Source organism: Lissotriton helveticus, chromosome 9 (genome assembly GCF_964261635.1).
Source record: "Lissotriton helveticus chromosome 9, aLisHel1.1, whole genome shotgun sequence".
Classification (NCBI taxonomy): Eukaryota; Metazoa; Chordata; class Amphibia; order Caudata; family Salamandridae; genus Lissotriton; species Lissotriton helveticus.
This window is the reverse complement of record NC_136070.1, coordinates 918,579,098-918,592,568: the sequence shown is the minus strand read 5'-3', so window position 1 is coordinate 918,592,568 and position 13,471 is coordinate 918,579,098. Positions and strand designations below refer to the sequence as shown.

General features: G+C 44.6%; 1 protein-coding gene across 3 annotated transcripts in view; it reads right to left on the bottom strand.

The window, feature by feature from the left end:
- Window positions 1-13,471, bottom strand: part of LOC144781995 (RAS guanyl-releasing protein 4-like) — a 426,385-nt gene that overhangs the window by 192,783 nt on the left and 220,131 nt on the right. For all 3 annotated transcript variants that reach the window (XM_078661092.1, XM_078661093.1, XM_078661094.1), the window contains one exon: window positions 12,977-13,093. In XM_078661092.1, coding sequence (XP_078517218.1) covers window positions 12,977-13,093 — 117 coding nt within the window. The remainder of the gene's footprint in view (window positions 1-12,976; window positions 13,094-13,471) is intronic.

Sequence of the window (13,471 nt, the reverse complement as noted above, 5' to 3'; positions counted from 1 at the left end):
TTAGGCATTTGGGAAAGCTTGCCAATGTGCTTTTACTAACTATTATGCGCTTGCACTAAAATGGCCGCTGCTACGCGGGATTTTGTACTGCGCATGTGTCTGTCATGCTCACGTGACATGCTTGGTGGGAAAACGTTTGCTTCTGCGCAATAGAACTAAGATGGCCGTTATGTGTCCTAACGTGCAAGAAGCTTGCAACGCTGCTTTGCTAAGCTATTTGTTTTCGCTTAATATTTAATGCAATAGTATAAAATATATTAATGGGAATAGAGTAGAAAGAAGTGGTATACAGTGCATTCATTTATTCAGTGTCTCTAAAACTGTTTCTTTTCTATTTTTTACATGTTACAAAATTATGGGCCTAAATGCTTTGCTGAACTCCATCTTTGGAGAAACTACGCCTGCGCAACAAGTCTTGAAGCCACAGAAGCTGTAGCCTTGAATCATGGCCAAGGCGGACATGGAAGGTGGAGAAGAGTGAACTCCTTGCCTTGCCAGAGGAAGCTAAATTGATTAAATGTTTTAAAATCATTGATACATTTCACTACTGGGCAGAATAAAGAACATGGGTAGATAAAGTTATGGGAGGGAACGACTTGAATACATGATTGACAAGTTGCTTCTAGAAAAATATGGTGTGATGGCTACTCCTCGTTCTTTGTCCAATAAAATTGTGGGATTCACACATTTGCAACATTTGGGGGTGGTACCCTGACCTGAAAAATAGTATAACTAGGGTAGGCTTAGCTAGTTAGTTTGTCCGACTTGTCCGAATAGCTGACCTGTCACTGACCCAACGCACTCAATAGGTGATCGGGAGCAGAGTTGCTGGCGGAGCACTCTGTCAGAAGATTCGATAACCCCATCGGGTTTCTGGAAAGGAGATCGATGACCCAATCGGGGTTTGACTGTTAGCTGCAGAGAGGGTTTACAACGCTGGCATTTTGAATATTAACTGTGGTGCTGGTCTTAGCCAGTGGTGGTCCTATCCTGATCCAAATTGGTCCGTAACCTGTCCTGATTCTGGCTTGCACCTGTTCTTTCCTGCTGGCACCTATACTTTGGGATTCTTATTCTTAACTCAGCTAATGACCAGGGTTGGTCATCACACCGTTTTAGGTAACTATAAAGTGTGGGTTTGTCATTGTACTGTTTTCCCTTTCTCTTACCCACCCTCTTTTTTTAAAATGCTTTCTCTCCAAATCATTTAAAATTGTTTATGTTTTAAAATCTGCATTAGTCTAAACAGAATAAGAAATTCATTTGAGTTTCATGTTTTATAAGTTCCCAAAGATTTACTTAGATAAAGATTTTAAACCTTTCCTGAGTTTGTGTTAATTTATGAAATGCTAAATGTTATTATTGCTACCTATTCTCTCTTTAACTCCCTTGATCCTTTAGGACTATAGGTATCGGTGACTTGGATTGGTAAGATAAGAACAAAAGTTACTTACCTGTAAACTGTGGTTCTCCAGTATTGGTGTCTTTCATAGATTCACATGCTTGAATAATTCCCCGTCGTCGAAGTGGGAGTCCCACGGTACATAAAATAGTAGTAATATACATATATATATATATATATATATATATATATATATATATATATATATATATATATATATATATATAAATAGAAAACATCATAAACATACATATACATATAAATATATATAAATAAGAAATTTAAAAGTACCATAGAACAATATAGGCCCATAGAAGCCTAAAGGGAGAATTCACTTTAGTAACATATCAATGTCATTAAAATAGTCCACAGTCCAGCCAATCAGGCTGCAGCACCCTCTAGAACCTTCTCCTCAGAAGCTCAAGCCCTCAGATTTTTGTAGCACCAAAGTGACCAAGAGTGCATGAGGAGAAGAGAGCCTCTGAGGGGAGGAAGGGTGGGTCGCATGTGAATCTATGAAAGACACCAATACTGGAGAACCACAGTTTACAGGTAAGTAACTTTTGTTCTTCTCCAGTATTACGGTGTCTTTCATAGACTCACATGCTTGAATAAGAATAGAAAGCAGTACGCCAACACATGAGCGTCATAAAAGGCAATAAGAACAAATGCAAGCAAATAAATGCACATATGAACATTGCATATATATGAAAGAACCTTCTATGACAGGAGGAGGGAAGCAACAGAGGCTCACCTCTATCTGAAGAGATTTCGTAGCACCGCTTGACCCACAGCAGTGTCTGCAGCATCAGCTGCCTCCAGACAGTAGTGCCTCGTGAACGTGTGCCTGCTGGACCACGTTGCCGCCCTGCAGATTTGATGTAGAGGCACTCCAGCAAAGAGGGCGGTAGAGGATGCAACTGCCCTCGTCGAGTGTGCTCGCACCGGAGCAGAAAGAGGCTTGCCCGCCCGTTTATGGCAGAAGGAGATGGCAGAAGAAATCCATTGAGTAATGGATTGTTTAGTGACCGCATGTTCCTTGCGCATCCGTCCACAGGCCACAAAGAGCTGGTCTGATTTACGAAAGGCAGCAGTGCGTTGGATGTAGAATTTAAGGCAGAGCTTCAAGTCCAAAGAATGAAGAGAGTGCTCAGCGGGAGACTGAGGGTCTGGGAAAAAAGTCTTGAGAATGACAGGTTCATTCAGGTGGAAGTCAGAAGAAACCTTAGGAATAAATGTAGGATTCATACAAAGTGTAACAGCGTCCCTTGAGAATTGAAGAAAAGGAGGCTGAATGGTGAAAGCTTAGATGTCGCTCACTCGCCTGGAGGATGCAAGTGCGAGGAGGAGGGCAACTTTCCAAGTAAGGAATTTTAATTCCGCTGAATGAATAGGCTCGAAAGGAGGTTGGAGGAGCTGTGATAAGACAAGATTCAAACACCAAGCAGGTGGTGGACGCCGGATAGGTGGAAACATCCGGAACAGGCCCTTAAAGAACTTACGAATGATCCGAGAGGAGTACAGTGACGTGGAACCGTCGTGGCGAAAGCGGGAAATCGCTGCCAGGAAGACTTTAAGAGTGGAATGCGAAAGTCCCAACTTTGCTAAAAGGAGGAAAAATGGCAGGATTTGCTCAGGTGTGGCGAGCAGAGGATCGACCTTCTCCTTGTGGCACCAGACATCAAAACCGTTTCCATTTCAGTTTATAGGTCTTGACTGTGGAAGGAGCGCGTGCATGAGCAAGCACTTCTCTGCACTCAGGAGCAATAGTCAGATGTGCAAATTCAGTGTGCTCAGGTTCCAAGCGTGAAGCTGGAGAGACGCCGGATCCGGATGGCAAATCTAGCCCTGGCTCCTGGTGAGAAGATGAGGCAGGGGACGAAGAAGAATCGGATCGCACTGGGAAAACAGTAGAAGATCCGTGAACCACGGGCGACGCAGGCACTTGGGCGCAATCAAGACGATGTGACACGGCTGAAGTCTCATCTTGGGTAGCAGGCGTGGAATCAGAGGGATCGGCAGAAAAGCGCAAACTAATTTGTGAGACCAGTTGATCGAAAACGCATTCCCGCTCGATCCGCTGTGGGGATGCCGACACCAGCCGGCTAGCCACCGCCTAATTAAGGTAGGCGGTGGCTAGCCGGCTGGTGGCTGTTCTTGACATGCATTATGTAGTGTTCAGCTCAGATAGGTAACTTGGTGTACACGTTTTTTGTCTTGTAGAAATCGTGTTTGGTCCTGAGGAGAACCCCTGTACTAAGGGGGTTCGAAACGCGTCGACCTTGCTGGTCCAGTGTCATATAAAAGATTTAAAGAGAAAATATATTATGATCTGTTTTGATTAAATCATTGATGTGTTTTACGTTTCCAATGATATATGGTTGGAGTATCATATAATTTAGCGAAATTTTGACACGGACCTTTACCTCAGAGTTATTTGGTGTTTTTTTAATATAAATGTTTTTTCGAATATAAATGGTATGCTTGGGGAGTGAAAGTTTCAGTGTGGTTGTGTTATTAAAGTTGCTGTTCTGTAAATATTTGTAAAAAGGTTGTATGTAGTTGTATATTTTGTATATATTCATGATATGCACTAAAAAAAAAATATATATATATATATATATATATATATATATATATATATTTTTTTTTTCGTTTGAAAAATATGCAAAATTTCTGAAAAAGTATTCAAATAAATTCGTAACAAATGTGATAATAGACTGCTATGTTTGATTCATAACAGTTCCTCTGGTTAATACATAAGAAGTTAACCCAGTACTGGCACTTGTATTGTTAGTTTAGTTTATATTGGACTTAGCCTTGCTGGTCAGGAGTCTAGACCCAGTTTCGTTCTCATGACTTACGAAGCGTAGGCATTAGCGGTTGAGTGGAGTCGCAAACAGATCCAGCTCCGGCTGGCCACAGAAGCGAAACACATACTCCAGAGTCGGTTGATGGAGTTCCCACTCGTGATTGTCCGTAGCCTATCTGCTGAGAGAGTCAGCAAGGGCGTTGAAGGCACCCGGCACGTGAACTGCTGTTAGCTGGACTCGATGATGAATCGCCCATTACCAGATTTGTTGTGCCTGTCTGGATAGCAGAAGAGATTTCGTACCTCCTTGCTTGTTGAGGTAGTGCATACTGGTGGTGCTGTTCGTACGCACCAGCAGCGACTTCCCTTCCACCAGCAGCCAGAAAGATTTCAGAGCAAGGAAGATAGCCAAGAGTTCCAGGCGATTTATGTGCCACGTGCATTGAACTGGCGTCCATTTGCCCTTGACTGACAACCCTCCGAGGTGTGCACCCCAACCCTCTAAGGAAGCGTCCGTCGTAAGGGTACGTGTGGGGTCTGCGTCCTGGAACGGCAGCCCAGTTGCGATGTTTGGAAGGTGAGCCCACCATTCCAATGTGCCCTGAATGCGGAGGGTGAAGCAGACTTTGTCGTTGAACGACTCTGAGACTTGCCGCCATTGTTTGTCCAATTCCGCTTGGAGGACTCGCATGTGTAGCCTGCAATTGGGGATCCGCTGTATGCAGGACGATGCCATGCCTAGAAAACATTTTAACATCCGGACAAAAGCAGACCTTCTTGAGCGTAGAAGAGCCACCATCTTGACAATGCAATCTTGTCGTTCCTGCAAAACAAACACCTTCGCCAGACGAGAGTCGATTAATGCCCCCAGAAAGATCCTTTGCTGTGCTGAACGGGGATGTATGACGTTACAACGCATGCTTTTACCACGCATGCTGTTACAACGCAGTTTTTACAACGCAAACCTTTACAACGCCTAGCGCTTTGGGGTGCTGGATAGTGAATAGTTTAATTTACTATTCCAACTCCAGTCCCCGTGGACACTAGGGAAGGTGTTGGATAGTAAATTAAATCTATTCCCTATCCTAGAGCGCCCCCCAGCGCAATGTGTTGTAATGGTTTTCGTTGTAAAACCTGCGTTGTAAAAGCACTGCGTTGTAAAAGTTTCGTTGTAAAGGATGTTTCCCGCTGGACGGACATGTGATTTCTCGTGATTGATGGAAAGACCCAAGGCGTGAAAGACGGATAGGCAAGTCTGAGTGTGTTGTCTTGCTGCAAGAAATGTTTGAGCCTTTATCAGGCAGTCGTCTAAATAAGGGTAGAACTGTATGCCCTGTAAGCGTAGAAAAGCCGCAACCGGAGCCATGATCTTTGTGAAGACACTCGGAGCGTAACGAAGGCCGAAAGGTAAAACTTTGAATTGGAAGTGTTTCGATCCCACTGTGAAGCGAAGGTTCTTCCTGTGTCTGTGATGGATTGGCACATGAAAGTATGCATCTTGGAGGTCGATTGTGGAGAGGAACTCTTCGGGATTCAGGAACTGTAAGATTTCCAGCAAGGTCAGCATCCGAAAGGTTTGGGATTTGATGAATTTGTTGAGGGCTCGGAGGTCTAAGATAGGGCGACACTCTCCTGATTTTTTCCTGATAAGGAAAAAGCGGGAATAAAAGCCCTTGCCTTGTTATAATCGAGGAACCACTTCGACAGCCACTTTCTTTATCATAACTGCGACCTGCGCAAACAGTTCCTTCAAATGTGCTGGGGGAGGTCCAATGGGTGGGCGGAAATTTGAGAAATTCGAGAGCGTGGCCCTTTAAGATGACATCCAAGACCCAATGATCTGAAGTTATTTTTGACCAATTGTAGAAGTGTTGGGAGATTCGACCTCCAATTTTCCGAGCAGGAGAACACTTGACCCGTGGAGAGGAGGCGGCACCTCCTCTGTAGGTGTTTTTCCTTCAATAAGGCCTGGAATCGGATTGCCTATTCTGATTTTGATAGGAGTAGCGCTGCTCTTTTTCACCAAAGGAGAGGTACTGGGAGGAGCCACGAAAATTGGAGGAAGTACCTCTGCCACGTGCTCCACGAAAGGGCCGCTTCCGGTACTGGAGAGAACCCAGGGCATGAGCAGTGTCTGTGTCTTTCTTGATGGACTCTAAGGCGTCGTCCACATGCTTGCCGAAGAGGGACTCTCCATCAAAAGGCAAGTCGAGCACTCTTGCCTGCACTTCAGGCCGAAAAGCCGTAGCCTTAAGCCAGCCCTGCCTTTGTAAGACTGCAGCACCTGCGAACTGCCTGAAACCCGTAGAAGAAATATCAATTATACAGTCTATAATTTCAGGGGAGATTTTCTCACCCTCTTGCATGATCTTAAGGGCTTCCGCCCTGGAGAAGTCCGGAAGCAGGTCAACCAAAGCAGCGATCTCTGACCACATCTGACGGTCATATCGTCCGAGGCTGGCCAAGGAGTTTGCCGCCCTTACCGTCGTGGCAGCCATAGTGGTGAATTTCTTTCCAATGGTATCCAGGCGGCGACCCTCCTGATCCGGTGGCGAAGTTAACAGAGTTGCCCGGTTACGCGACCTCTTTTGGGCGGCTTGCGTAATGATAGAGTCAGCTTTTGGTTGTGACACAAGACTTGCCGGTGAATCCGCAGGCGCCTTATACTTTTTGTCAAGGCGCGGAAGCACGGCCGGGATGGAGTTAGGCAGTTCCATTAGTTTAAGTCCCTCCTGCCATATAAAGTCAATTATCGGGATAGTATGTACTTGCTTCAAAGGTTGATCCTTGAAGTCATAAAGGAAACAGTCTTGTTGTTTGACTTCCATGGGCAAATGAAAACGCTCCGCAACTCTCACCATCAAGTTGTGGAAACCCCCAATGTCCACTGGAGGAGAAGCCAGGGGAGAAGTAGGAGGAGGAGTCGGGTCTGGGCCCGATAGTTGTCCCAATCTGCAAGGACAGCGTCGTCGTCCTGGTCCGTATCATTGCGGACGTCATCATCGTCAGTATCTGGATCAGGAAGAACTGGCGATTTTGGCTGAGCAAGAGGAAGTGGCTCCTGTGTTGGAGGAGGCGGAGCAGGAGAATTCTGCGCAGAAGGTGGGAACCGACGATTATAATCGTCTAACATGTGCTGAAGGTTTGATATCAAAGACACCGGTATTTGTGCCATAGGAACCTCGTGGTCAACATCCAGTTGATCATCGTGAACTGGGAAGAGGGAACCCCTGTCATCATTGTCCTCATCCTCATAGTCCTGATATTTGATATTGAGCTCCGAAGGACTTGCAGCAGGACGAAAGGTGTCATCAACATAAGACCCATCCAAAGATTCCTCCTCTGCAAACGCAAAGAGTTGAGCAGGGGGGCCAGAACCACCTTGAAGAGGACTCAAAACCAGTGGAGCGGGACGTTTAACAAGAGAAGCTGTCACCACAGTAAAGGTTGCTGCAGTTGCCAGAGAATAGTGTCCCGTCGACGAGCTCGTGGTCGAAACCGTCGTCTCTGGGATTCGCCAATGTAGAACAAGGCGTCGACGAAGGTGCGGAAGATGTCGATGGAGCCAGGACTTTTCCCGTCGATGGAGCGGCTGTCCTCGACGAGGTCTTCTTCTTCGTCATCGATAAGGAGGTGGTCGTCGACGAGGAACTCGACGTCGACGAGCCTACCGTCGACGAAGGTGGTACCGTAAGCTGTCGACGGAGGAGGTTTCGTCAATAAGCAGCGCGTCGACGAGGCCGTTGTCGACGAATGTTTCTTTGGCAAGGTCGTCGACGAGACAGATTTCTTCGCCGTCTACGAGATCTTCACAATGGAGGTTATGGGCCTAACCGCTTGGTTCGTCGTCGACGATGCGGACGTCGTCGTCGTCATTCGAAGACATAAAGCATGTCGTCGTCATCGTAGGCACAACGTCGACGGATTTTGTCGTCGTCGACGGGCGCGTCGACGAGCTCGTCGACGAGCTGGCACTGGTTTTGGACGACGAGGGCACAGATTGGGACTGCGACGCCAGACAACCAGGTCCCGTAGCCGTAGAGGCCGGCAGATCCCGTGGGGAGACAAACCTTGGAGCATCCACCAACTTCTTCCTTTTTAGAAAAGGAGAAGGCATCTCAGACTCCGACCCACATTTAAGAGAGGTCTTGGAATGGAAGGAAGACACACTCTCCACATCAGACACAGGATTGTCTGAAGTCTTCAACCTCTATAGCCACAGAAGGAGACGGGCCTCTCTATCCTTTAGGGTCTTAGAAGAAAAAGTTCTGCAAAACTTGCAGTCCCTCACCTCATGGTCCGGGTACAGGCAATAGATGCACTTTTTATGAGGATCCTCATGGAACAGGCGAAGTTTTCCACAAGCAGAACAAGGCCTGAATAAAGATTTCTTTGTTGAAGACATTGTAGAAGAAGATGAAAAAAGTTTGAAGATTGAAGAAACTGAGCAGAGCTCAGGGAGACTCCCTTCACACGACGTGCGGTAGAAAATCTGAGGGCTTGAGCTTCTGAGGAGAATGTTCTAGAGGGTGCTGCAGCCTGATTGGCTGGAATGTGGACTATTATAATGACATGGATATGTTACTAAAGTGAATTCTCCCTTTAGGCTTCTATTGGCCTATATTGTTCTATGGTACTTTAAAATTTCTTATTTATATCTATTTATATATATTATATATTTATATGTATATGTATATTTATGATGTTTACTATATATATATATATATATATATATATATATATATATATTACTACTATTTTATGTACCGTGGGACTCCCACTTCGACGACGGGGAATTATTCAAGCATGTGAATCTATGAAAGACACCCTAATACTGGAGAAATGGTATAAAACCAAACGGTAAAAAACCCAATTGATTGAGTGTAGGTTTACCTGTTTTAATGTATACATAAACATATGGGCCCAGGTGAGTATGTTGACCAGGTAAGCCCGTGCTCTATCAGTAGCACTAAGATGATATGGATTTTATGATGTGTCCGGTTTTTATTGGTTATATTTTATATTGGTATGTTGTTTTTACGGATGTACTTTTATGGTTGTTTTGTCTTCAACCGAATAAAGATCATGAACTGAACAGAGGCTAGTTTTCTGAGCACATTGAAGACTTTGTTTTTAGCCAATTGTAACGACACGAGATTGCAGACAGAAGTCAGCAAGAACACTGTTTTGGCATATGCTGAAATTTACACTATTAATGACATTGAGCCATATCTAACCTGGTTCCGTAATTTCCATCATATGTTCCTGCTATTAAAGTTCAGATTAAATAATGCCCATTTTTGGTGGCGTATGCTTTGCAGGCAGCTGGGGCCCCTGTAGGTAAGAGGGGAAAATTAAATGAATAAGTAATTTTCCCTCGTGGTCGTCTCTCGAAATCCCCCCCTCACCTGGCCCCAACGCTCTTAACTGCAGGGAATCTATGTTGCAAATTTACCACCAAGTCCTTGTGATGGCTTCTCTGCACAAGGCACTAGGCATTTTATGTTTTTTTTTACATTTTATTTATCACTGAGAAAGTGAATGATCTGACAAGCATCTATGCAAGATACGCATGCCAGTCATGCATTCCCAAGAAGTAATCGAGCAAAGAGAAGGAGGAAGGGGAGGCTGAGTAGTATGTGTATTCATTTTTTTCTATTCATTCAGGTCCTCCATCAGTCATGGAGTCCAAGAATCATGTCCAGTTAGGAAGGGCAAGTGATCTGCGTGATACAGATGGACCTTGGTGAATCTGTAATGTGGTCCATGATGGTGTCGAAATCGCCAACCGCTACTGCCACACCAAGGGATTAAGAGAGTGTTAGCCATGGTATTTTTTGAAGGGTGTGATCGATTAGGGTAGGGGCTGTAGGACATGAAGACTAACTCTCATCCATTCCATCTGCCCGAATGGGCTCAGGATAATCACGCAATTTCCCAATTTACCATTGTACACAATGTTCACTCTCAGAGGTAAGGATTCATGGAGGAGGATCGCCAAACCCCGATAATCTCTTATGAAACCGGGTATCCTCACCAGTATCCCCAAGAAGCACAAAGCTAGTTTACACCCAGTAAGAGTGCTCCCCGTAGTAATAATGTCTTCGGGGAATGTCTTTTAATGTATTTAAATATTTTCCCTCTTAATTTTATTATTAAGGCTGTTAACGTTTAATATAACTAGTATGTATGGGTCTAGTTGTGTAGGTGTCAAGCGGGTGTGTGACTCGTGTGGAGGCACATCATTCCAATTGCACTGTGTGTATGTCACTGTGTGGGAAGATGCCTAACAAAACTAACAATCCCCCTAACCCAACTTTCCCACCTGCCCTGCCCTCCTTAAACAGAAGCATCTGATACCTCAAAAAAATCAAAACGATCACTGGGGTATGTACATAGGGCTTCACCGCCGCGTTACCTAGTTGAGAATGACGTGGTTGTGTCCCAGACTCCATTCAAGTCCCGGAGCGTTTTGTGAATGGGGAAGGTTCATACCTTCTGTTTTGAAGTTGAGCTGTTCAGTACATCAGCAGGTAGATGTGAGGGCCAATTCACCCCCAATGGAATGTGGTGGGGGAGGCGCCTCCTCTGCCATCGGCCCATGTCCTGCCCCTCCCCAGATGCCTGTGTAGGGGTGCCTGCGCGTCAGTAGTTACGGCTGAGGTTTATAGACCTGAACTTTAGAGGTTAACCTCTTCGTGCCTTGCATTCAATATGAGGTCGAAAGTCTTCTTTCTCCAGGCCGGTGGGATGGCAGATTTAGGTACAGGCCGTTTTTCGCACCTCAAGCCTGGCCCATACCGCCTGAGGGTATTTGAAGAAATATGATTTTCCATAGTATATGACTTAATTTAATTGGGTAAAAAGCATACAGATGAGCAACATTGCTTTTAGCTTTTGTTTAACCTAAAATAACACAAAGTTTCCTGTGAATTCCTTGGTCAGAACGCTGTCCTAGGAATGCTCCATATTAAGTGATCTTTGCATCTTAATTAGTTTTAACTATTGCTACAGGCCCAATGTGCACTGAAATGCCTCTTCTGTCACTTCAAATAGACTATATAACATGCATGGAGTTTGTTTTACCCGGGCCCGACAAAGGAAACATACATACTATTTGGGCATATGTATTTCATTGTCAAGCTGTTGGTTCATATGCATTTGCTAGTAGACTAAAATGTAACAGTCCATATTTTTAAGGGTCAAAGGTTTAGGGATGGAGAGTGACAGATAATGGGTTTAAATGTGTAGAGTGAGGTCTGTGCTGAAGAGTTCTAGAGTGATAGGTTTAGGGGTGAAGGGTTTCGACATAAATGATTTTCTATCCATGAAACTCATTGTCTGTCCGGCTACTTCAAGTTTATTGGACCGTCATGTTTCCACTGATGGTAGCCCATTAGCTCTGCTGTCAGAAACCTTAGACAGACAGACAGCCAAACAGAGTACAGACCTTTAACTTGAGTACCTCCCTCTGTACAGCCTGTTTTTAAAGGACAGTTGGACGTACCTCTGTTCGGGACCACCAAGAGGAGCCAGGCAGTCCCGAATAGGGAAACATAAAATAAACTTCATACTCTGGCTGAAAGCTCCCAGGGTGTCAAGGTCATTTGTTTTTGATTTTTCACATACAAACTCCCGTTTTAGGAATATGTTTTCGAAAAACAAAAAGCAATAGTCTGCTGTGGGACCACATGAATTGTGAGAGCTATTCAGTAAACTTACAATGCATTCAGAGGATTAACCATGACTCTGAATTGTAAATATGGCACTCTTTAGTATATGCAACCACACCTGGCAGAAAGCTAAAATATATGACGCCCTATGACTTACTTAGTCTGCCAACCAGCAAAGTCTGAAGATTCAATATGCTAAACCCCGTACATAACAATTTCCTTGCAAAGCTACAATCACAACATTTGAGAAATGGCCATTAAACCAATATCGACCCACACTGATGACCCGGGAAGGAGCGTACTCGATGCGCAGCACTTAAGGTTCACGCATCCAGGCTCTTATCAAGGAGGCCTTCACAGGACGCAATATTACACACCTTATTACCACGCTTCCTCGCTGATGACACCATAGAGAACTGACACACTACGCTCTTCACCTATATTTAAAGCATTTGGGGAACCAGGAATCACAGATCTCGATCTGGTTTCAGCTATTTTGTGCCCTGATCAAGTTAATTCCTTAATGAACGAAATGCATTTGGCTGGAGCTCATGCTGTCTGATGACGCTTAAAATAAAGGATTGCCTTACGTAAAGGAATTGGAAAAGACACTATGGGAGCGCACCTCTCATCTGCTTTGCAGTTTGCACCTAACAGCAGCAGGTGTAGGAGTAGCATGTGCACACCATCTCTCATCACTTTCGGATAATCACAAGAGGAACGCGGTCCGTCGGTGTTAGGTATTTACTATGAATATCGACCCATCATTAAATCAATTATTCATTCTCGTCTCATTGTGTTCAGCATTTTGAACATGCCTTACTAACACCTTGTGATAGATTAGTGTCTTCCGAATGTCCCAACTGTCTCCTCTCAGGTTAGTGGATTTACCCTTGAGAACTCTTATATTCAGTTTCATTTCTTCCCTTAGAGTTTACTTAACTCTTAGACCTCCTGCAGGGCTGGGAGTGATTCTCTTTCTCTCCATACTGTTTCCTGTATTTTCTTCCAACCATAATACCGACCTATGAGACCTATTTGCAAAGCTTCTACGGCCCCACCTCATGCATTCCAACAGGGTGAACTTACCTTGATCACCTCTTGGGAGAGATGGGCATGAGTGTCCTTCAGCCTGGAGATGGCGCTGTGGCACAGGCCACCCACCACTGCCATTAGTGTGTTGAAGTTCTGAAGCTGTCGAAGTTTCTGAGGAGTCAAAAAAGAGGAAATTACTTATTCAATTTTACATGAACCTAGTTGTTTGAATCATGAACATTTGATTGAGGTAAAGGAATCTTTGAAGCAGCATCGGATCTCCAGATTAAATTTGGCAAAATAGACATTGTTGGTCTATTTATCGCTATTTACTAGGACCAGTAACTCCACATGCTTTTTTCCTAAACAATTTCTCTGACCTCCACCCCTCGTACTGTCACCTTAGTGCCAGCATTACTTGGCAGCCTGTCTGGGACCACAGATTAGACAAGTTTGTGATTGCTTCCTTCGCTCACCGCTGCAGTATCCTCATCTCAATAGAAACAGGCACTGTGGCAACCCTATGTAATTTAAAGGCACACCTCAGAT